The following is a 25,904-nucleotide window of genomic DNA, read 5'->3' as shown; positions in this document are numbered from 1 at the left end:
TTTTAATGCTGGTGGAATTTTTATCAAGATTGCATTGAATCCGTGTATCAGTTTGAGTAAAATTGACATCTTAATGATATTTAGTCTTTCAATCCATGAGCATGAAATGTTCTTCCAGTTTTTTAAGACTTTTTTGATTTAACATTGAGTTGCAGTTTTCTAAATACAAGTGGTTTACATCATTGGTTAAGTTTATTCCTATTTGAGTTTCATCTGTCGTCTTTTATTTTCACCACTCTTTTGACACTTTGTTACTTTTATTGATACAATCTTAATTTCTAAACTCTCTTCTAGGCCTCTCTCTTCTGTCTTTAGCATACCCTTTAGTATTTCCTGAAAATCTGATCTCATGCTTAGAAATTCTCTCAGTTCCTGTTTATCTGTGAATATTCTAATCTCACCCTCATTTTTGAAAGACAATCTTGCCAGATATAAGATTCTTGGCTGGAAATTTTTCTTTTGTACTATCTTAAATATATCAGACCATTGCCTTCTTGCCTCCATAGTTTCTGGTGAGAAATCAGTACTTAATCTTATTGGGTATCCCTTATATGTTATGCATTGCTTTTCTCTTGCTGTTCTCAGAATTCTCTTTGTCTTTGTCATTTGACATTCTGATGAGTATGTATCTCGGAGTTGGTCTATTTGGATTTTTCAGATGGGAGTAATTTGTGCTTCTTGGACATGGATATCTATGTCCTTCAATAATGTTGGGAAATTTCCTACCATTATTTCTTCAAATATTCCTTCTGCCCCTTTACCTTCTCTTCTTCTTCTGGGACACCCATGACAAGTATGTTTGCATGCCTTTTGCTGTCATTTAGTTCCCTGAGACCTTGTTCAATTTTTTCCATTCTTTTCTTCATCTCTTCTTTGTATGTTCACTTTCAGATGCCATGTCTTCAAGCTCACCAATCCTTTCTTCTGCCTTCTCAAATATGCTATTACATCTCAATGTTTTTTATTTCATTTATTGTACCTTTCATTCCCATAAGATCTGCTATTTTTCTACATATGCTTTCAAAATCTTTGTGTTCCTTCAGTGTCTTCTTAAAATCCTTAATCTCTTTAGACATCTCATTGAATTTATTGAGATTTGTTTGAACAGCTATGATTAGTTATCTCAACTCCTTTATGTCATCTGGAGGCTTATCTTGTTCCTTTAACTGGGCCATAGCTTCCTGTTTCTTGGTATGGATTGTAATTTTTGTTGGTGTCTTGGCATGTGATTTACTAGAGTATTTATTCTGGGTGCAGTTTTTCTCTTTAGTTTAGGGCTTCTTGCCTTTTCTCCCTTGCTGGTCGTGCAGTAGGAGCCAAGGTTGTAATTGGTGATATAAGCTGTGGAGGCTCAAGCTGCCCTTCATTGCACCAGGAACCAATGAAGCCTATCCCAACTTTCTCCTTTGTCAGGGGTAGGGACAGAGTCACAGCTGTATGGAATAATCCAAGTTGCGCAAGGGTAGACTGTAGTTGCCCAGAGAGAATGATGAAGCTTCATGCCCCTTTCTCCCCTGCCTGGGCAAGGATGGAGCTGCAGGTGTGGGCAGCAATCTATGCAGTGCTGGTCCAAGATGACCACAGTTGCCCTGGCAGACTTCTGATTTTCAGTCTGTGCAGTCAAAAGTACCTGCAGTTACCTGGATAGGCTGGTGCAGGGCCCAACAGCCTCCTCCCTGCCAGAGGCGGGGCTAAAGCCTAGTCTACAGCTGCAGGCCCATCTGGGTGAAAGAAACTGGTTCCTCCCATCACTGTGATTTATGGTCAGCCAGGATTCAGGCAGGGTGGAGCCAAAATGGCAGCCACCAGCCTCTTCCCAATTTGGGTAGACTCACACCCCAGCTGTTCCCAGGATTATATCTTAGCCAGCCAAGTCTACCAGTAAGTGGCCTAAAGATGGCAGCCAACCATCTCCTGCTCCCATTCTGGGGAAATGGAGCTTCCAATTGCAGCCGCAAAATAGCTCCTGGGGTGGCTCGTCCCACCAGAATAGGATAATCACTGGCCTCCACGGCTTGGCTGGTTATTTCCTGAAGAGGCTGGCGCAGGTCCCCAACAGCTTCCTCCTTGCTGGAGGTGGCACTGGGGTCTAGACTAGTCCCGCAACCTGATCTGGATGGAGAGAAGCCCTACCAACACTGATTTTCAGTCTGCCCCACTTCCCCTCATGACAGGCATGGAATTAAGATTGTGCCTACTGGCCTTCTCCTACTGGGACAGGCTCAAACTTTAGCTGCTTTCAGGATTATACTTCAGCCTGCTGAATTTACTCATCAGTAGCTGAAGTTGGTACCCAACTGTCTCTTCTCCCATTTTTGGAAAGTGAAGCTTTCAATTCCAGCTGCAGAATGGTTCCTGAGGCAGCTTGGGCCTCCAGTGGAGAATTGGCACCGGCCTACGTGGCATGGAGCACTCTATTTATAAGCCTTCTCTGTAAATGGGCAGTCTCCTGCTTCCACTCCTCCAAGGATGTTGCAGAATGCTCTTCTGACCTCCTGAAGGCCCTAAACAGGTGCTTCAGCTAGCTCCAGATAGCTCTGGGTATTTACTAACTACCCTGTAGCAGGAGCTAACTCTGGGAGCTCCTTACTCTGCCGCAATCTTGCTGGTTGTTCGGATCTGCTGATTTTGACGTGGATGATGGTGCCTTTATAAAGAAGTGGGAATGAGCAAATGCGGAGTAAAGAGTTTTTGCTTTGGACATATTGAGATGACCATCAGACACCAAAATGTAATGATATGTCTAAAAGGAGAGAGTTCAGGGCTGGGCTATAAAATTGGGAGCATATAGATGGCATTTAAAGCTATGGTGCTCTGGAAACACTTTGAGAGAGACAAGACTGAGAAGTGACCCCTGTCAATATTTTTGAGTTTGTAGTAGAGAAGGAATCCACATAAGACTCTGAGAAAGAGTAGATGAAAAACCAAGAAAATGTAGGGTCTATTACACAAGACAGAAGAAAGACTTTCCAGGAAGATGACTTGGCAATTGGTACTAGGGTGAGAAAAGGACAGTACATACCATTGAATTCGGCAAGACAAGAAGTTACAAAGTTTGACCAGAGCAGTTTCAATGTGGCGGTGGAGTCAAAAACTTCAAACTGCCTCAATTCTAGTGGAAACTAAGGAACTGGAGACAATCTTTACGGGTGTGTTTTTAAACTTACACCTTAAAAAAAATTTCTTGCCGTCTTTATTAATGAGTGAGGATCTTAATTTCTGGTCTATGAACAAAGGGGCTAGATAGATGGGTTTCAGAAAAAAGGTGTCTCAAGTCCCTCCCCCAAACGGCAAAGTATTGTGCATGTGTGCCGTTGTCTTCCTGGACAGACCCCCAACTTTCGCGATACCTCGCTATGTGATCAAATGGCTCCAATCCTTGCACCTCAGATTGGTACTGGATTCCTGCCCCTTCTCTGCTCTGACCTGTTGCCACCATACTACAGAATTTATCCTCTGGGTATCTCCCCATTCAAATTCCCGCTCAGTCTCCCCCCCAGGGAAGCGTCTGGGTCTCTAACCCTTACCCAGTGACCTTCCACACCCACACGCAAGGTTTCCTAGCGCAGCTTCTGTGCATAAGCTTTGTCCCATCGCCGAACTGCCCAGGTCGAATTTTTTAAACGCCAAACCGCCATTTCGTTCAGAAGCTCTTCGCTCACGGTTATTTTGACCCGGCTAGGACCACCGGAGGCCAGCCTCTCCCCTTTCCCCCGCCGAAGAGACACAGGCCGAGGGCGGGAGGGGGCGGGGCTTGGCGCGCAAGGCCTCTGGGTAAAGCTTTACGCTAGGTTGGCCGTCTTTTTACGACAGGCCGAAGGTACTTTGTGGCTGTTATCGGTCCCCGGGGTCTGCGTTGGTAGCTGCGTGGTCTGTGTTGACTTCTACTCTACCGCACAGAAATGAGGCAGAAGCGGAAAGGTGCGGTAGGAGAGAGCAAGGGAGCGGAGACGGGAACGTGGGGGTGGTCGGAAAGGGCGAACGCTCGGGGTCGGATGCTGCTCCGCTTTTCCCGCGGGAACCGCTGCCTGATCCAGTCGCCTGGCACCCGGGGTTCGTCTGTTGCGCTCTGTCTTCGCATTTTACCTGCTGTGCTTTTTAAACCAAGCCTCGGTGCCTAACTCTTACCTTCTTCCACTTTGGCGGCTACCGGTGTCTTTTGCATAGACGATAGTTTTCCTGTTAAGGTGTGCCCTCGAATTAACGTGGCCGATGGATTTAAGGTGATCTCGGACTCTTAAGATTTGTTCTGCTATACATTTGAGGTGGATTTTTAAAAAAGAATTTTTTGAAGGTGTAAGTTTAAAAAAACAACGCTAAATTAAACCTTTCTGAAACTCTTGGATTCCGTGGAATAGTTGTGCAGTGATTTACATATCGTAGCATACCGCCTGAGTTAGAACGGAGCAGTTCCATCCTTTGGTTTTTCAACAGGATGGACTCAAATTTCAGGTATTTTCTCTTGGTTGTATCCTTATCTCTGCACTCATTTGAACAATTGGTTCAATATTGATGTTGGTTATTATAATAGAAGCTACCCTTTATTGAGTCTTTATAGTAACTCACAAGTCGACATCATCTCCATTTTAGAGATGAAGCTGAGGTTCAAGGAGATAAATAACTTTCCAAGCCCCAAATTATTTGTAAGAAGTGTGAAGCTGATTGCTTAGATAGGCTCTATGGTTCCAAAATGTAAAGATTTTAAAAAAAAATAGATTGGTGTGCTTAACCACTATGCTATAATGCCTCATGGCATCAATTGCCACTTCTTTTCCAAGCAACAACTCCAAGTTTCTCAGTTACCTTCAATTGGTTATCTTGTCCCATCCATTTCTACAGGCCTCAAAATAATTTTTTGTCTTCTAATTCGCTCCTTCTCAGTCTGTCAGTCCACATAGCTTTACTCTTCCAATGTCACCTGTCATCAAGCCCTGTTAGTCCTTATTTGAAATTGTTCCTCATTCTGATCACCACACTTCTAAACCGCCTTCCTCAATATCTAATATTTGGCTTTATATACATGATTTCAGTTGATTCTTACAGTGGTCTTTCGAAGTATGTATATATTATCCCAATATTGTAGATAAGACAGTGAAAGTTCTCTGAACTTGATCTTTACATTATCATACAGCTTTAGGGGTTGAGAGCCAGGTACTAGAGCCTAAAGTCAAAGTTTTTTGCCTTTGCATCTTGTAGATGTGTTTTTGTTTTTGTTTTTTGTCATATTGCCTCTCAAGAAGCTTTGTTTAAACTTTATTATTTTACAAGATTATATGTATTCTTTTCATCTTCTGAATCATTCTTCATACTAATAATATTACTCATTTTCTTAAAACACTACTTCCTTCTTTATTCTCCACTGTCTCTTGCATTGTTTAATTGCCATTGCCTAGCCACCAGTGTTCTCTCTAGTTCATTTTAATAGACAGCTGTAAGCATTTCCTTGTGTGCCAGATCCTGTAATCTGTTCTTTATCAAATCCTGACAGAAAGCTTGTATTCTGGTTATGAAGTGCACTTCACACAAAAATAGGTAATACCTATATATGGTGTTGTTCCTTCTGGATTGCCCTCTGTTTTGCTTTTCCTAATCCTGTCCTTTGTTTAAACACCCCTTTGTCATTTCCTTCATGAAGCCTTTTCTAATTTACTCTTCCAGTTAATTCTTGATGTTCTCAAGGGCTATACTGATGCTTTTATATCCTATCTTATTTTCAGTTGAACCCCCTTTTCCCCTCCAAATAAATTCTTACACAGAACCTTGATATATAAACAGATGAAAGCAGGGCTGCTTTGGTTGAAATGGAAAAGAGAGCCCTCATTTCCCTCTCCTCCCCTCTTCCCCTCTTCCCGCTCTACTTCACCATTAGTCTTGTGTCCATTCCATGGCCCTTAGGCACCTTTGCAGTACTCTGAAATGCTGTATTACATGGTTTGGAAAGCATTTAACCTTTGTTAATAGACTTTTTTATTTCTTTCAAAGTGTGTTATGTGTTAGCCTAAATTAGAAACAGTGTGGTACCGTTGAAAAAGTATGGAGGTTGTGAAAAAAACTGGATTTGAGTCTTGACTATACTATTTACAATGATTTCTAAACTTTCTTTAGCCTTATTTTTCTCATCTGTAGATTGGCATAACCACAATTACCTTAAAGTGTTGTGCAGTTTCAAATAAGATCAAGTAAGTTCTTAATGAAAGCATTCCATAACTGCCAGGGTTTTTTCATCTTTGCTTCTCTCTGGTGCTTTGTTATTTTTCCACTTTAGCTTTCTCTACTAGCAGGAAGCTTGCTTGCTGGAAGCTCCCAAGCTGATATGCCACAGCTTCTTTCACTGAAGAGAGACCAATGATTTTTTCCTTGAGACTGGCTCAGATTGTCCTCACTTGGATAGGTGTCCATCTTTTGAACCAGCCAACTGTGATTGTGGGGAATGGGGTCATGTCAGAACATGTCATTTCCTGCTCTCGCCTTTTGGGTAAAAAGAGGAGCACTAGTTGCCAGGAGAATGTACTGAGAGTAGACAGACGAATAAACATCCGTAGGCAGGTAAAAAACCCTCTGCTTTGCAATACTTCTGCAAATACCTGGGCTTGAGTTCCAACTCCACCCCTTGGTAGCATCCTCATGGGTAAGCAAATATCCCTTTTCTCTTTACTTCGCTGTATTCTGAGTATCAGATAATAATGGATCTGAATGTTCTCTTTGAACTCTAAAGTATTATGCAAATATTAGTGATTACAAATTGTATAATAGAATGTGAAACTAGTCCTGGTTCTTTTATTAGATAAGAACTAGTCCTGGTTCTTTTATTATTATTAGATTAATTAGATATTATTTTATTAGTTTGAGTAAATCGCTTGACTGGTAAGTGTCTCCTCAGGTCTCTCGATACCTTACATGATTCTCCTAGACTTGATGTAGAAGGTGAAATATAAAAGTACTTTGAAAAATACAGGTGAAAAATGACCTCATTAACATTAGTTTTCATTATTATCTCAATTCTTATGTATTCCCTACCCTTGAAATTTTCTTTTAGCTAGGTGGAGTAGATATCATAGGGAATTGGTGTATGCCACTATATAATCCATAAATATGTTTGAGAACAAACTGAGCGAATCTTATTTCTTACCTGTAGCCATTTTAGCACATGTCCTGTATATGAAATAAAAACGCACATTTACAAATTAATATTCCTTAGAGATGACTCCTATCATGGGAAAAGCTTATAGTAGGGAGGGAAGCTCAACCTTTTTTACGTAATTTCCGTAACATTCTTCTGTCTTTTTCTTTGCATTGCCTCCTCAAGTCATACCATCTAACAGCAGTGCAGATAGCTGGGTGTTTGCCTGCTATTGTCAGCACATTGTAGGTTCTTTCTCCTTGTATTAGTCCCCACTCTTTGCTGTAGTTATCATTCTAGTTTAGTGTATGTGCTGCTAAAGTGAACTTTTCCCACGTACACGTAAAATCAGGTTTGTAATTAGATACACAAATGATATGATCAAAAGTGTAAACAGTAGAGGGTTAGCACCTTGTGAACTTGGGCTACTCATTTGGCATAGCAGGAATGATTTTGTCATGGAAAACTGCTATTAAATAAGATTTTAAAGTAGTTGCTGAATAACACGGTTTTTACTTCGTTGAATACTGTCTTTTCAGGGGATCTCAGCCCTGCTGAGCTGATGATGCTGACCGTTGGCGATGTTATTAAACAACTGATTGAAGCCCATGAGCAGGGCAAAGATATCGATCTGAATAAGTAAGTGGCTCTCTTAGGAAGGGGCAGTCTTGTTCTTAGGTCGCAGATCTCTTTTATGACATTACCTAATACTACTTGTTTTCTCTCTTTCTCTCGTATTCGAGAATTTTAGGTTTTCCCCTTTTTCACTCTTTTCTCTTTGGCAGACCTCATATCTTAATGATCCTAATAGCTTCTAATATTCATTGGATGCTTACTTTATTCCAGGCGCTGTTCTTAGTGCACTAAATGTACTTACAGAGTTAATCCTCAGAAACTGTATGAGGTCGGTACTATTGAGTAGTATGGGCCATAGAGAAATTAGATAAAGTCTATGATGGTAAGTAACTGGTAATTGGCAGAGCTGGGATTTGAAATTAAGCTGTCTCTTGAAGCTATGCCCTTATTTTCTGTGCTACCTCACTTTATATCCATCTCTTTCTTAACTTGGGTTGTGGTTTGCATAAGTGGTTGCTTTACATTTGTTTGTTCAAGTGTATTTATATGTTTTATGTTTTGTTTTTTATGTATGTAATATTTCATATTAGAAAGAATTTTTATAAAATATGTTTTATTTCCTAATTTGGCTCTGCATAACCACCCTTGATTTTCAAAATACTGGTTCTCAACCAGCAGTGATTTCCTTCCCCCCAGGAAGCATTTGGCAACACCTGAGGACATTTTTGCTGGTTGGGTAGAAGCCAAGGATGATGCTAAATATCCAGCAATGTACTGGACAGCCCCTCACAACAAATAATTATCTGGTCCCAAATGTCAGTAGAACTGAGGTTGAAAAAAGAGTAGGGTCAGAATAGTTTTTGGACCTGGAGCGATATTGAATAGTCCTACATTGTGTCATTGTCCTGGATCCCTCCCCGGTAGTCCTCTGATACTCATTCTTTCTAGTACCAGGGCAAGAAGATGAAGTCATTCATTTATGAATTTTGTTTTCCTGTTTCCTTGAGATTCACAAATTTTAAAGCCACTGTTGTCTCCTGTTGAAGGTATGGGGAAGTGGCAGGAATTAATAATGTTACTTAACAGTCATCCTTTTGGTAGCTTGTCTTTAAAATATTGTGACCTTAGTAATGTTAGCTGTTTACTTTCAGGGTGAAAACCAGGACAGCTGCCAAATATGGCCTTTCAGCACAGCCCCGCCTGGTAGATATCATTGCTGCAGTCCCACCTCAGTATCGGAAGGTCTTGGTCCCCAAGTTAAAGGCAAAACCCATCAGAACTGCCAGTGGGGTGAGTGGTTCAGTTCATGAACTATTGGTTGTATACCTGTTCTTCCAGGAATCCCTGCCTTCATGTAACACTCACGTGCTAATGGGGAGGAGGGTATTCAGACAGGTAAATTCCATCTATTATGATATGCTCTTAGTGAAGACATGAGCAGAGTGCTATAGAGAGCATAAAGGAAAAAACTTTAATTGTGCTTAAAGGAATAGATGATGGTTTTACACCTTCTTTAAAAGTATAGATTGAGGTTTGCTGACTTACCAAAATATAAATATTGACCATCTTAAGCTGGTACCTTTCAGTGTAACTGACACTTATAAAGGGTACTTTTCAAAGATAGTTATTCAAATATACCATACTAATGAAGGGTGTTATTAATGTGGGAAAGTGGGGGGGGGAGGTTATGGGAATCCCCTATATTTTTGATGTAACGTTTACGTAATCTAAAGCGTCTTTTTTAAAAAATCAATTTTTTTAAAAAACGATAGTTATTGGTACAGTGTAGTTATCTGTGTGGTAATTGTGAAATGATTGGTGCAGGAGTGAACACTGCAGGAGTCCAGAGGATAGAGATATCCTTTACTTACAGGTCTAAAAAAGCCCATAGAAAGCATGGAGCTTGCTTGACTTGTAAGTTGCCTTTGAATAAGTAGAGAGGAGCAGGTTTGAAGAGTAATGGAAGGTGGGAAGCGCTGGGCCCTTGGGCCAGGGGAAGGTGTGGGAAAGTGCAGGCCGGATGAGCAGGGTAAGAATAGGATAAAAGGAAGGATAAGTGTGAGAGACATGAGGGGAGAATTTATGGGATTTGGACCATCTTAAAATCTGTCACCCAGAATTGAAGGCTTTGTTCCTGATATGATCTAACAAGTTTGTTTATTCAAACTGGGATATTATACTTCTAGTAAATGCAGCTTGTGTTAACCTGTTTACTGGCCATATTTCGAGGATCGTGTGATCATATTACATTTGTTTCTAATTAAACCTCAAAACTTTCATAGGAATCTACCACAATCCCAGTCTGTTTGTACTTTATGGAAGTGTTTTTGTTTTGTTCTGTTTTTTTCTTTGCCATCGTTGTTGTTTGTGTGTAGTTTGAAAGTGTGAAATAATTCTAAAGGCTTGTTAAGAAAAGCTAGTCACCCCATACCCCTCTCCGGGCAACCACTTTGAACTCTTAGCCAGTTTCTTTAGCATTTACTTCCATATCCCTAAATAGCATGCTTTATAGATATCTTTTGGATTTTTAGGCATCATCTGTGGTCTTGGTGTAATGGAAAATAAAGATTTGGCCACCTTTCATACCTCTTACTCTGCTTGCCTCTTTTAAGAGTTAATGTTTTCTGTGGTCCTGGGCCTACGTTCTCATTACTGCACATATTTTCTGTGGTAAAATCATCTGTTTGATATTCTTTGGTATTGCCATTTGCTGACTCCCTGCCCTGACCTCTCCCCAAGCTCCAGACTCATGTCAAATAGTCTGTTAGACATTTCTCCTTTGACTGCCTGTAGAACTTCAGTTTTAACATAGTCAAAACTAACTTCAAACTTGTTCATTTATCTTTACTGTCCACCTTAGTTCCTGATGTCACCATCTGCTCAGTTTCCCAAAAAAAAGTGAAAATCATTTTCCATTTCTACCACCATTGTCCATGTTTTAACCTTTATCATTTCTTGTTTAGATTTTATTTCAGTCATTGCCTAACTGCTCTGGTTTGGCTTACGTGTGGCACCCCAGTGATCTCTCAGAAATACAAAACACCTGTCATAATGCAATTCAGAACTCAGAAGGGAAGCAGATATGGCTCAATGGATAGAGCTTCTGCCTACCATGCAGGAGGTCCAGGGTTCGATACCCTGGGTTCCCTGGCCCATGTGGCAAGCCGGCCCACTTGGAGTGCTGCTGCACACAAGGAGTTTCACCCTGCACAGGGGTGCCCCCCTATGCAAGGAGTGTCACCCCGCACAGGAGTACAGACCCCCCCAGAGTGATGCCATGCCACCCACATGGAGAGCTGGTGCAGCAAGATGACACAACAAAAAAGAGACACAGAGAAGAGACAATATGACAGGAACTGGGGAGCTGAGGTGGAGCAAGAGAATGATGGCCTGTCTCCACTCTGGAAGCTCTCAGGATCGGTTCCTGGAGCACCTAATGAGACACAACAGACACAGAAGAGCACACAGTGAATGGACACAGAGAGCAGATAGCAGAGCAGGGGGAGGGGGTGGAAATAAGGGGGGGGGGAAAGATTACAAAATGGTTAACACAAATACTTAAAAAAAAAAAAGTACACGATTGTCATTTTCTACCTGTTGTTCATTCTGACCTCTGTATCTTTACTCATGCTATGTCTTTGGTGGTGCTTTTCGCTTCTTTCTGCTGAGAACACTACAATTATTATTCCTAGGTTGTTATTATTCTTAGTATTCTACTAATAACAAGGATAATCGCTTCTGTTGTTGGCCACCTATTATATACCAGTCACTGTACTAGGCGCTTTGGGTCTGTTTTATTATACAGTTCTCAGAGCAGCCTTGAGAGGTAAGTAGTATTGTCTGCATTTTACAAAATAAGAAAGGGCATAGTAAGAGCCAGAGAGAAGATTCTAACCTGGGTTTCTCTGATTCCAAGTCATTGCTTTTCCTTCTCTATCAGTAATTTCTAAACTGTAATCTTTAAAACTACGAGATTCCTTGGGAGCTTTTTAGGAGCCACTGTAGGGAATGACAGGGAAGCATGGGAGCAGGCCCCACCTCTCCTTCACTCGGGGCAGTTACTTAGCACAGTGGCCAGCTTTTCTAGGCAGGCCTTCTTGCTGCCCTGGTCAGGGCTAATTGCTTTCTTGAGGTATTCTGGGTATTTTTTATATGCTTCTTACCTTATTGTTTTGAAATAGTCTATGTTTATATGTCTTTCTCCCCTCTGAGAGAGTAAACTCTCAGAGAGCTAAGGCAGTAAGTTACTGTTTGTGTAGTCTCACGACTCACCCAGCACAACACAGCAGACAACTGGACCTGTAGTCAGCCCCAGGAGAAGGTTGTGGGACCACGTGACCTCACCAGTGCTATGTGTGTGTGTAGCTCACTTTAAGCAGAAATAAAAGCATTTGTTTGAAAATCTAAATTTTTAAATGAGATTTCTTGTAAAATTATTTTGTAGTTTAAATTATTGGGTTTAAAAAAATTTAATAGTGTTTTTATTTTGAAAAAATAATCACAAAATTAAAGAATTGAGAGTGCAGTACAAAGAACTTTTCTTTTTCCTCAGCCATTTGAGAGCAGCTTGCCAAGCTGATGCCTTTGAATACTTTTATGTTTATTTCTTACAGACAAGGACATTTTCTCTCCTAACCACAATACAACCAACAAAATCAGAAATGTAACACTGATACATAACTAACATCTAATCCTCAGACCTCATTCAACTTCTACCAGTTGCTTCAGAAATGTCCTGCTGGATCCTGTTTAGAATCACATTGCATTTTGCCATGTCTCTTTGGTTTCCATTGGTCTGGACACTTCCCAGACTTACCTTGGCTTTATTACATTGACACTTTTGAAGATTTTGGCCAGTTATTTTGTAGAATGCCCCTCAGTTTGGGTTAGTCAGAAGCTTTCTCATAATTAGATTCAGGTTATACATCTTTGGCAGGAATATCACAGAATTCATACTGTTCTACTCATTGTATCCTAATTGGTGGCACAGGGTTTCATTGCTGATACTTGTTTTAACCAAGGTGATATCTGCCAGTCTTCTCTGTGAAGTTATTCTTTTCTACTTTGTAGTTAATATTTTTTGAGTGGTAAAGTCCTTTGAAACTATGTAAATATCCTATTCCTTATCAAATTTCCAATTTATTCATTTATTTATATCTATATGGACTCAAGTTTCCTATTTCATTTGGTGGCCTATAATCTGTTCTTATTTTGTCAGAAGTACAAATTGTCCCAGATTTGACCGTTAAAAGCCCTTTCAGGTTGATTCCTGTGCCTTTTTTGAAATGTCCCCATCATTCTTTGAACAGTTCTTAATTTTCTGGTACAACGCAATATTCCAGGCACATCTTGTATTTTCTTTGCTCCAGCCCTGAAATTGGCATTTTCTCTAAGGAGCATTGGTTCCTGTTAGTGGTATATAGAGGCCAAGATCTGGGTGCTAGGTAAATTCATTGCTCTTTCAGTATTGCTGCACCCAGACCCTCTCAGTTGCCTGAGCTACGAAATGTATGTTTGTTTCTCTCTCCCTCCCTCCCTCTCTCTTTAGCTACAGATAGAAAGATAGGTAGGTAGCTAGGTAGGTAGATGATACATACATGAATACACATATATATATCACATGTTCATCTATATTTATCTGTATATCAATCTATACATATCTGAAAGTAAGAATTCCACAGCAATACCTCCGATTCCATCCAACTCATAGAATTCATTATAGTTCACTCCCTTTCTGTATTTATAACTTCCTTCTCTGACAGTGAGAAACACATTAGCCCTCCTGTGTAACCTTATTGACCAGCCCCCCTTGTGTATAACCAGTTTCCATCTCTGCCATCACCTCAGTTGAATCCCCTCTTCTCAATTGGATATGCTCCTCCCCTCACGTGGGCTCTGAGAATGTTTTACTCACAGACCTCTAATTTAATGTTAATAGTCTCTGTGTTAAATATTGACATCTAGTGTTTCCATGAGCTGTTTGATTTACAAAGGTGAGTTTGTTTATAATTTTGTAGAATTGTATAAAGTAATTTTTTTCTGTAGTCAGTTTTATGAAACAATTTATCAGAGAGAGAGTCTAAGAATAATTTTGGCTTTAAAAATTCTTATTTTTAAAGATCAGTGGAGTAGCACCTAGAGGTTGCTTAGTAGAGAACTTGCTCAGAGATACTCGAGAGCCCCACCTCTAAAAACGTCATAATTTATTATGAAATATAACAGACTGGTGTATACAGTGCATATGTACATTTTAAAGACCAGTAATATTGAAAAGAGATCATCCTTGTACCACTGTCCAGTTGAAGAAATACAGGATTATTAGTACTTGTAAAGTCCCTCTGTGCCATTCTTTGCATTTCTGTCTCTCCTCTGAGCAATACCCACTTTCCAGAATTTTGTATTAATTATTACATAGTAGCTTTTTAATTAATCTTTCTTTTATAGATTGCTGTTGTGGCTGTCATGTGCAAACCCCACAGATGTCCACACATAAGTTTTACAGGAAATATATGTGTGTAAGTATGATGCTTTTGATAAGGTGCGTGTCTGTGTATGTACATAGGTATTTTAGTTGAACTCCTGAGTCTCCTAGCGCGCTTGGTCACTGCATGCTGGGAATAGTTAAAACCTTGATATCATAGAACCATAATCGGTTCTTTGAAACAAGCGGCCATTGATAATTTATTTCAGTGCTTTAAAAATGAAACAAATATTTTTAATTTGTTGTTATATATAATTTAAAAATAGGTTATGGAACTCAAAACAGAAGACATTCTGTTGACTTGGTAAATGAAACATGGAAATATGAGCTACCTAAATTCCAGATGACAGACATTTTAAATGAATTTGGAACAGAAAAGTACCAAAGTGAAAAGTTATACTTATAAATAACCTTTAGACTTCTTAAATTTAGATATCTGGAAAAATTAGCAGAATAATATACATAATTCTAGATAGGAAGGTTAAAAGGGAGAAAGGTTTTCTTGAGTGTGGTTACTAAGACAGCACTGTATCAGTTCAAATTTAGGAAAATATAATACCTGTCATTGCTCTCTAAAAGCTTAAGCCTCTAAAACAATAGTGACTGCAGTGGTTTGAAAATGAATGTAATATTCCTTTATATATTTATCTGTTGTAATAACAATCCTTTTTATGTTTATCTTGTTTACTTGTTAGTGGAAAATACATCACTTGCAGATACGATAAATGTTAGGATTTGAAAGTGAAACTTTTGATTTCTGGATTTTATGGAGACTGTAGATTCTTTAAGTTTTTGTTGTTGTTGTTGTTGTTGTTTCTTTTTGAACTAAGTTTCGTGTAGGCACTTCTTAATTCTTTTTTGCATTGTACAGATACTGTCCTGGTGGACCTGATTCAGATTTTGAGTATTCAACTCAGTCTTATACTGGATACGAGGTAATTTGAAGTTGTTCTAATGAAACACTACATCATACTTTACCTATACTCTGGTTTTACATGTACTCACTTTCTTAAAATTTGTATTTTCAGTTTTTTCTGATTATACAACTTGTCGATTCACGAAGTATTCACTGAATGTCTCCTAGTGTCATATATTGTTCTAGTCCTGGAGAAATATAGCACTCATTATTAATATATGCCAAACACTGTCCTAAATGCTTTACAACTTTAAACCTTACAGCAACTCTTTGGAGGTAGAAACAGTTGTTATTTCAGTTTTACAGACGAGGAAACTGAGACATAGAAGGCTTAAACAACTCTTCCAAGGTGCACCACTAGTGTATAACAGGTTTTAAACTCAGTCTTTTTTTTTAAAGATTTATTTTACTTATTTATCCCCTAATCCCTCATTGTTTGCACTCACTGCCTGCTCTCTGTGTCCATTTTCTGTGTGCTCTCTGTGTCTGCTCTTCTCTTTAGGAGGCACTGAGAACGAAATCTGAGACATCCTCTGTGGGGGAGAGGCACTTATTTGCTTGAGCCACCTCAGCTCCCTGCTTTGTTGTGTCTCTCATTGTCTTTCCTCTTTGTGTCTCCTTGTTGCATCAGCTCACTGTCTTGCTCATCTTTTCCAGGAGGCATCAGAACCTGAACTCAGGACTCTTCCCTCCCCCCCCACCCCACCCCCCCATATTATAGGTAGAAGCCCAATCACTTGAGCCATGTGCACTTCCCATGAACTCTTTCTTTTTGCAATGCTCCTCACCACTACACTGTACTGCCTCTGAAGCAATGAACAAAACTGACAAGATCCTCGGTGGTGTGGAATTCTAATAATGGGAGATGGACAATAAAGAAACAAGCAAGAGGGAAGCGGATTTGGCTCAATGGAGAGAGCGTCCGCCTACCACATGGGAGGTCCAGGGTTCAAACCCAGGGCCTCCTGACCCATGTGGTGAGCTGGCCCATGTGCAGTGCTGATGCGCGCAAGGAGTGCCGTGCCACACAGCAGTGTCCCCCACAGAGGAGAGCCCCAAGTGCAAGGAGTGCACCCCGTAAGGAGAACCACCCAGTGTGAAAAAGCACAGCCTGCCCAGGAGCGGCGCCACACACACGGAGAGCTAACACATCAAGATGATGCAACAAAAAGAGACACAGATTCCCCGTGCTGCTGACAAGAATTCAAGCGGACACAGAAGAACATACAGTGAATGGACATTGAAAATAGACAATCTGGCAGGGGGGATAAAAAATAAATCTTTAAAAAAAAAAAAGAAAAGTATCAGGTATTAATAAATGCTAAACAGAGAATTAGGGTAAGGTGATAATAAACAGATAGCATATGCTGGTTAGGAAGGGGTTCTCTTAGGAGGTGGTGTTTAAGCTGAGACCTGAATCATAAGAAAGAGCCAGTCATGAGAATATCAGAAAAGAGCATTCCTAGCAGAGAATAGCTAGAACGAAGGCCCCAGGCAGGGATGGCCGTGGGGTATCCTAGAGCTTGAGGTACGTGGAGGCATGAGGTTGGAGGGACAGATTGGGTGGGGATTTGTAAGCCAGGGTAGAGAGTTTGGATTTTATTATAGGTGGCACAAGAAGCCATTAAATTTTAAGCACTCATATCCCAGTACCTTTTCCTGCTCCCCGTAGGCAGTCAGCGTTGTCTATTTCTAGTATATTCAAAGATTTTTTTATAGATATCCAAATAATATATAATACACACTTTATCTTGTTTTTTTACATGTGGTAGTATGTCAAAACACTGTGCTATACCTTGCCTTTTTCATTTAACACTGTATCTTAGAGATCATTTTATATTTGTACATAATTTCATAGCTGTAGAGCATTTCACTGTATAACAGCCTGAAGGCTTTTTGTTAAGCCATTAAAAACTATACAGTATTTATACTTCTTTAAAGATTTATTTGTTAAATTATTCTTTAAAGAATATTTCGCTACATACTTCTTGAATATGTTTATACATCTCTGTACTTGCGAATTCAATAAGTATTTACACAAATCTTTAAAAATCTTTAAAAAATGCCCTGTTATTGAGAATCTTATGAAATTGGGAGTGTAGACTAGCCACATAATATTCAACACATTATTCTTAACCTTGACATGAATGATAAAGAAGGGAGCACAAGCCAAGTTTTTAGTATTCAAAACCATAGAGAATTTTATTTTAAACATGACTATTTTGTAACTACTTTTTATTTGTAATTCACATGTAGGCATAACAATGTTTTTCTCTTTTTCTTAGCCAACTTCCATGCGAGCTATCCGTGCCAGATATGATCCTTATCTACAGACAAGACACCGAATAGAACAGGTAAATTTTTAAAAAGGGTTTTTAAAACAAACTCTTATACTTTGTAAGAAGGTATTGCTTGATTTTGAGGTGAATTTGAAATAAGAACTAACAGAGTAGTTTTTCCACTTTGTAAGTTTTTAAATTGCAATTTTGCAATACCTAGCAAGGCTTATAATACAACTTTCTTTAGAGACACTAGTATTTTCTTAAAAAGTTCTGTATTCTGTAAATTTCCCTCAATTTGTAGAAAGTCATTTATGGAATGGAATTTATGGTGTGTGAAAGTTTTTAGACAGTTGGTGAGTGGATTGAATTTTAACTTCCATAGTCAGGTGGAGAAGTATTGTCCTTGGTTTGCTAGGACGGGAATAGAAAATTGAGTGCAGAACATTTTGGGGTTATGGAAATGCTCTATATTATGATTGTGTTGGTAGTGGCCATACAACTCTATGCATTTATCAGAATTCATCAAATTGTACACTTAATGTTAGTGGGGTTTATTGAATGTAAATTATACCTGAATATAGCTGATTTTTTAAAAAGTACTATGTAAATGACCTTGCTCTATTCAAGAAATCAGAACATTAGTACAGATTTTCTTTGCTTACAATTTTTTTTAATTAAAAATTTTTTTTACAAGTTTTTTGTTTAAGAGTAATAAGTATTGTCTGTGGTCATTACAGAAATATATAATAAGGCAAATACAAAATTTAAGATAGAAAATGATACATGCCATAGTCACTGTGCGTTTATTTAACCGTTATTATGAGTGGGTACCATCCAGTTGTCATTTTCACTTAACCCAAGCATATGTGAAACGGTGCCTGCCAGATTCAGGAGAGGACCCCACCTCCACACAGACTGATGCAGTACAGAGACATACATCCTCATCTTAATATTGCTTCACTTTCTTTTTCAGTCCTGATAGATAATTCATGTTAAATGAAAAATTGTTTCAATAGAGTGTGAAATGTTAAAGTTTACCAAAAAAGGAGGTTGGGTTTTAAAAGGTTTAGGAACTGATATAGGGCAGTGATGATTAAGCAGAGGTCGTTAGAAACACTTGACTAACTTTTAAAACATTTGCCAGAGCCCCACTTCTGGAGATTCTGATGAAGTCTTGTTTAGAATCCTGGCAAGATACTTTGGAAAAGTCTGCAGTGTGATTTTGATGTAGACAATTGTGGGTATAGAGATATTCTTTATATGTATATAACTTTTTTTTCCCGGCCATTTCCAGATGCTCTTTTGTTCAAATTAAGCGTAGACATCCTTTACATAGTAAAGGATAATTTACTTATAATTTAGTACTCCACTTGACCCTGTTTTTCTCAAGCTTAAGAATATGGCAGGACATTTAAATACCTGTTTTTTAAAAAATTAGAATCTTGGCTCATGGTAGTTGGCAAAATGAACTACTTGAACCATTCCATTCCCTCATATTGTAGATATGATTATTTCATATTTTATCAGTAATTTTCAGGCTTTCCTTTTCTATTTTCTATCAGAAAGGCTTGAGATGCCACCTGTGCTTTGAATATTCACAGTCAATTTACGGCTGCCTTCTTCAGTTTTCTTTATAACCTAGAAAGACTTCTTTCCAGTTGTTTTTCTTCCATTTGCATCAAGGCTTACATTGCACGTAGTTGTCTTTGTTGTCCCCCAGGTGTACCACTAATTCTGGCATATAAAATACATGGTTAATAAATAGTTGCTTATAATTAACAGATACTTGTCTTTACTGCTTTCTAGTTTATGTTCTGTGTCTTTTAAAATTCCGCTTGACTCTGTAGTTGACTCTCTGTCCCTTGTTATTGGAGATTTGATGTTTTTTGTTCTGAAAGACTCTGAAGTCCACTTTATACATTCCACAGAAATTAGCTAATGTGTATAATTGCTTTCATTTTAAAATTATACTGGTGAAAACACCGCAAAATCAAATTAAAAATGTGCATCACCCTCTTAGAGAAGGTGACTATATCTAATGCTGATGAATTTATGTCTTTCAGTTAAAACAACTTGGTCACAGTGTGGATAAAGTAGAGTTTATCGTGATGGGTGGAACGTTTATGGCCCTTCCAGAAGAATACAGAGATTATTTCATTCGAAATTTACATGATGCCTTATCAGGACATACTTCCAATAATATTTACGAGGCAGTCAAGTAAGAAATCCTTGTTTTGTCATAAATAAGTATTTATGGATAAGTTTTGTACTGACAAAGCATAATGAAATATTTTCAGTATGTGCCATTCATTTTTTTCTCCTTTTTAAAAATTATGAACTATTTCAAGCATATAAAAAATAATTTGTACCACTCCTTAGTTCCATTTTCCTCTTTCCTCCCTAGAACTAACCATTTTCCTGAGTTTGGTGTGTCACACTCCCAGGTATGAGAGAGAGTGTGTTTTGTGTATACATACACACAAAATATAGATCAATTTATATAAATGTTATTTAGCACTTTCACATGTTTTGAAACTTCATATACATGATATTTTATAGGTATTACTTTGCAGCTTAATTTTTCTGCTTAATACTGTGTTTTTTGAGATTTAGCCACATTGTTACATGCATTGTTAATTCCTTTTTTAAAACTCATATGTTCTATTATATACTGTTTGAGTGTATGAAAATGCCACAGTTTGCTTATCAGATCTCCTGTCAAGGTGTTTACAACTTTTTCCTACTCTTAACAGTGAGAAAATGAACATTCTTATATATGTCGTAGGACATGTGTGTGAGAGTTTCCCTGGGATCCACACTCGCATCAAAACATATAACATCCTTGATTTTACTTGATATATCTTTACTCTCTAAAGTGGTTGACAGTTAATTATTCTTATAGCAACATATGATAATTCCTTTTGCTCTGCATTCACATTCTTATTTTTTGTAGTTTTGTGAGAAAGGATTATTTTTATTGGAGTGATTCCTTTTTGAAAAGTAAATTGGTCCATTGACATAGTAGTGTTTTCAAATAAATAGTGATTCAAAAAGTCTATAAAAATTTTTAGGCCTTAGGCTGATATAAACTGTGGAACAGGTTTTCTTGAGCTAGTTGCGTTTTCAGCCCAGGCAAGAGGAGGAGTGGGAATATTCTATCTGAAACAGTTAGCTGCTACAAAATCAACAAAACAAGTGGCTATTTAATAACTACTAAGTAATTCCAATGAATGGTCTTTACTCATTTTGAATTCTAGTTGACAAAACAGAAGAGAATTATACATTCTTTTGATACCTTATTTCTCAATTTTTAGCAAGAAGAATACTAATATTTCATATTTAGTTCAATGATTTAAGAAGGAAAGTGTTAAGACTGTTTTTTGTTTGTTTGTTTTTTGTTTTTTTGAGTTACAAGGGGCCCTGGGATGAACCTGGGACCTCGTGTGTGGGGAGCCGGTGCTCAACCACTGGGCCACATTGGCTTCCATGAGTTGTTTGTTTTGCATTTTGTTTTGTTCTGTTCTGTTCTGTTCTGTTTTGTTTTGTTTCGTTTTGGGAGGGAACCATACCCAGGACCTCGCATGTGGAAGGTGGGAGCTCAATCTCTTGAGGCACATCTGCTCCCAAATCATTTTTATTTTCAGAAGTTTGAGGAACACCTGGGTAGTTTCTTACCCACTGGGAACAACATGATGGACAAGAACAGATATTGTCCTTGCTCTCATGTGTTTGCATTCTACAAATAAACAGTAAATGGTGTGGTGGAAGTAGACAGGCTGATGTACTAGAATAAGGTTATTCTTTAGATGAAGTGACATTTAAGCTGAGACTTAAAGGTTAAGGAGGAGTCAGACCAACAGCAGAAAGAATAGCAGATTCAGCCCGGGTCGTAGGGTTGACTTGCCCACACCAGGATGACTGACCAGTCATCACCAAGGGAGCGCAGAGACACCTGGCCAAGCTCAGGCAGGGCCCACGGGCAGGCCTTCCAGCTCCCCAAGGCACAATGGCAGGCAGAGCCAACAGGTGGCCATCGCTGTGAAGGAGGATGATGGATTCTCTTTCTTCCCCAGTTTCATTTATTTTTTGAATGAAAGTAATGCATATTCATGTTTTAAAAAATAGCAAAGACAAGTACTGAAATTGGAAAGAGATTGGGGTATTCTGGGACCAGAGAGAAGAGGGCTGGTGTGGCTAAAACCCAGTGAGCAGGGGAGAGGTCAGCATGAGATGCTTTGGAGAGTTAGGCGAGTGCCAGATTATACGTGCTGTTAAGGACTTTACATTTTACTTGAGACCAGTAGGAAGTAGATAAATGGTCTTAAGCAGGGGAGTGACATATTCTGGCTTATACGTAATAAGGTTATTCTGGCTGATGGCTTAGAAGGAGTGCAAGAGTGAAAGTGGGAAACCAGATAGGAGACTGTTAATCCTAGCTCGGACTCGGGTGGTGACGGTGAAGAGAGAGCCCATTAGAGCTGTTTTGTTGGTGTGACTGACAGGGCTTTGAATTGGCTGTTGGGGGTTAAGGGGAGGACGGAATCAAGAATAACACCCAGATTTTAGTTGCAGGAAATGGTTGGAGGGTAGTGCCATGGACCGAGATGGAAATGACAGGGAAGGGAAGGTTTGTGGAAGAAAATCGAGAGTTTTATTTTAGGTGGAAGTTTGAAATGCCTATGGTACTTTCTAGTGTTGTTGTTAGGCAGGTTATTAGGTAGACAAGAACAGTCTGGACAGACAATATAAAATCAGGGATTGTCAGCTTATATATGGTATTTACAGCCATGGATGAGAGCATGTAATGGACAGTGTTAGCACTGAATGAAAACCATGTTTTAGAGCGATTCTCAGAGTGTCATCCCATAGTTTTTGTGTATGTATATGTGTAATACATAGAAGAGGTGTTAGAATGGCCATCCTGTAAGTACAGACAGAACCGAGGAGGAAGGGCTGGCCCAGGAGGCCTCCACATTCGCTGTCCATGTGACGGTAGGAGCATTGTGGCAGGTGTTTAATAAACGTGGTTTTCTGTCTCTGCAGTTTCCTAGGTTCAGCCCGTTGTCCTGAATATGATCCTATTTATACTATATACCATTTATACCATTTATATTATATAAAGTGCTGTCTTTTGTTTGCTTCACTTCTCTGTAGAGATGGTATTTTTATTTTCATTCTTCCAGTAGGGAGGATGGCCTTTCTCCAACCAACTCTCTCACTTGTCAGTTCCGCCTTGAATATCAGGAAGCATTTATTAGATAGCTGATCCGGCTAAATGACATGTGTGTACATGAAAGCATCTCGGCGTGTACATGATAGCTAGTGTTGAAAAAATGCCTACTGTTCAACATTCAGTATGTAACACGTATAATCTCAACTGCATGATGACTCCATCTTTGCATAGTTTAAAATTCAAAGAAATTCAGTGTTGCTTCCAAAATAATGGACAAGAAATTTAAATTTTCATTGAAGTCTCTTACAGAGCACTAAGTGGGAAGAAATGAAAAACAAACATATTTAAAATTCTCTTTTCCCATCTTTTGTGCTTTCACCATCTCACTCATGGTACCCATTCCAAAATATTTCTCTTTATCCACTCCAAGCTCTCCAAAATTTCCCTCAACTCTGATCTCCTCTCCCCTCTCTTAATTCTATGTTATGTAGACCACTTTAATCTCTCTGGTTTCTATCTTTTATTTGTTCTGTCATTACCCCAATTCAGCCACGTGAAAAGCTGATCCACAAGCAGGACTCCGTTGTTCAGAGAGAAGATTTTAAATTGTCGTCCTGAATCATTTCTTTTTTCCCTGACACCAGCGTAAAGAAAAATACCACACTTATTTAAGATACAAACATAACTTCAATTTGGGATTATATCTTTCTTAATTAACTTGTCCAATTAAACTGTTCATTCCTAATTAATTTGGTAAAATGAATTATTTACACACATTATTAGTCAATACATAGTTGCTTTGGATTATCCTCAGTAAGAGGACATGTTTCTTTTTAGTCACTGTACGTCACATACAAACACACCACCCTTTTAATGTTTAGTTTTTCAGTTTAATCAAAAAGGTCTTTCATTGTATGTGTCCTGTTTTTTGTTGTTTTATTAGAGAAGGTGTGAGTTTACAGAAAAATCATGCATAAAATATAGGATTCCCACTCTTTAATCCTAGAGTAAACTTTTGAGTTAAGTATTCACGTTATCCCTGTCTTACAGATGAGAAAACTAAGGCACAAAGAGATAAAACAACTTGCCCAAAATCAAACTATAGCGCTAGTACCTTAGACAAAATGTGATTTGAAGAAAACCAACTTTAATTAATTCAAAGGCCCAGGTAGTTTAGTGGTCGAGTAGTGATGTAAACTTTGCTATAATTCTGGAAACTGTGTTAAGGGTGAAATTATATATCTGTGGGTCTTTCTATTTTTGTGTATGTGTATGTACATTATCAGAATTTGAAAGCATTTGGAAAAAGTTTGGTCTCTTTTTTTCTTGTGCCCCACTCTTAACCATCTTCAAGCTTTTTCTCGCTTCTCAGATCAGGAAAGGGAAAGGAAAGTCCTATAACTAATTGTGAAGTTGCTCAAATAATGCTGTCTTTCAGAAAGTTTTTTGCAGGGTGATACATAGGACTGAAGTTCGAATGAGCCTAGGGGCATTTTTTGTTATCTGGTACTTGAGGCAGGTCTTGGCTCATAGTAGCCATTAAGGAAATGTGTGAGTTTGAATGAATGATTGCTCTGTGAATCAAATATTGATAACTAATAGCCTTGGAAGGGCTGCTTTTTGGATTTGGGGCTAAGGACATCACATCTTTCTGTGTCCTCCTTACTTCCTCTATCCCCTTAACTTCCTTTGCTTTCCTTCAGGTTTATAAAAAAGAAAAAGAAAAAAGACTTTTTCATAAGTATACGTAAATATCAAGGGTAGCTCAGGAGGCCTGTGTAAAGAGGCAGGCATGATCTATTAAGTAATACATAGTATAGTGTGGACTTAGTAAAGGGTCTGTAGTTTTCACCTGAGTAGCAGAGGGGTCCGTGGAACAAGAAAGGTTAAGAACCCCTGACCTAGAGGCTTAGTGACAAAAGCTCATTCAACTCTGCATATTTACCAGCAAGGGTCATCTGTTCACACCATTACATTTTTCTGCCCAAGCTTATAGTTTATATACTTATATACTCTTTTCTCAGTGCAGCTATTCTTGCATTGAAGTCTTTATGTGTTAAAGTCAAATATCTTGGGTTTGTCCCACTTTGTCCCCCACCCCCACTCCACAAAGCTTTTCATAGTCTGCACTTTTGGTCCCCAAGGTTGTATGAGGCAAACCAACTGAGATTTGTGTAATGAATCCTTAGGATGCAGCTGTTGACATTGTCATCAATGGAACTTTAAAAAATTTGCTTTATTCTTAGTATGAAGTTTTAGCTTTCCTTGTGCAGAAATGTTCTAGTGCCTAGCGCTTGAATATAAGTTGTCCGTTTTTGGTATTACAACTGCTAGATTCAGATCCTGATGTATTTGTTAGAAAAAGTCCTTTGTCACAGAAAGCCTCTTGGCTAGGAAAAGGCAGTGTCATTTCATCTCTGTTCCTAAAGTTACCTCAAGAGGACAGCAGAGGCTTCGTTTTCAAGCCAGCTCTGTATGTGTCCTGCATATTCATTGCAACAGCTCTCTAAATGGCTCTTGGGAAGTAATGAAAGAACAATCTGGGAGCCATAAAGCCACCCATAAAGATTACACTGAACAGTCCTCCCACACACTACATATTTTGCTCTTTTCTCCTGGTTTCTCTACTTTTATGAGATAATCTGAAAAAAGCTGATTTGTGGCATCTTGTTTGCTTTATTGAGGTAAATTTTTACTACAAAATCCCTGTAATAGAGTTGCCATTTGGGGGGAAACTTTGTTTTATTTGAAAATACAGTAACATGTTTGTGAAATGAAGATCATCCCAGAGAAATCGTGTTCCCTCCAAAAATTTTGAGTGAGATAGTTACCTTGCTCTTCTATATGTAATCCTGCACATAGATATTTGTGAAAACTGGTTGTTATCCAGTGTAGCTCACCTCCCTTAGATAGAAAGTGATGAACTTCATGTTTATTTTAGCATTTGATAGTTGATATTAGCTGTTATCATTTGCCACCCACGCAGATATAACACTGACTTTCATCAGGTCAGCAGGTATGTTTGCTTGTTTGTTTTTTGAGATTAATTTTGAATTAAATTAAAAATTATATATATTGTAACATATGGGTCAGCAGTGTTTAAGGTTAAAAGTCTTTGTTCAAAAATTAGGGTCAAGTTTTACTATTAACCTAGCTGGCCCTGCTTTGTTCTCATATGTCTAACCTGATTAAACTGCTTCTTACTTAAAAGATGAGTTATAGAAAGGAAAAGCCCAAATAGGGTGAACCTGGTTATTACTTATGGCAAATTAGTAGCAGTATGTTATATCCTTGCAGATAGAAAAATTGGAAAGATGAGTAGGTGTACAGAGAGTTCAAGGACAAAGCACATAGTT

General features: G+C 38.7%; 1 protein-coding gene across 1 annotated transcript in view; it reads left to right on the top strand.

Moving 5' to 3' along the window:
* The first annotated feature begins 3,756 nt into the window (after nt 1-3,756).
* ELP3 (elongator acetyltransferase complex subunit 3) overlaps nt 3,757-25,904 on the top strand; it is an 81,295-nt gene continuing 59,147 nt past the window's right edge. Inside the window, exons 1-7 of the mRNA XM_004463147.3 lie at nt 3,757-3,921; nt 7,660-7,759; nt 8,848-8,986; nt 14,141-14,211; nt 15,049-15,112; nt 17,379-17,447; nt 19,439-19,593. Coding sequence (XP_004463204.1) covers nt 3,903-3,921; nt 7,660-7,759; nt 8,848-8,986; nt 14,141-14,211; nt 15,049-15,112; nt 17,379-17,447; nt 19,439-19,593 — 617 coding nt within the window. The 5' untranslated portion in view covers nt 3,757-3,902. The remainder of the gene's footprint in view (nt 3,922-7,659; nt 7,760-8,847; nt 8,987-14,140; nt 14,212-15,048; nt 15,113-17,378; nt 17,448-19,438; nt 19,594-25,904) is intronic.

The sequence above is a fragment of the Dasypus novemcinctus genome, chromosome 25 (genome assembly GCF_030445035.2).
Source record: "Dasypus novemcinctus isolate mDasNov1 chromosome 25, mDasNov1.1.hap2, whole genome shotgun sequence".
In the NCBI taxonomy this organism is placed as follows: Eukaryota; Metazoa; Chordata; class Mammalia; order Cingulata; family Dasypodidae; genus Dasypus; species Dasypus novemcinctus.
Note: the sequence above shows the minus strand (reverse complement) of the source record. Positions and strands in the feature narration are given on the sequence as shown.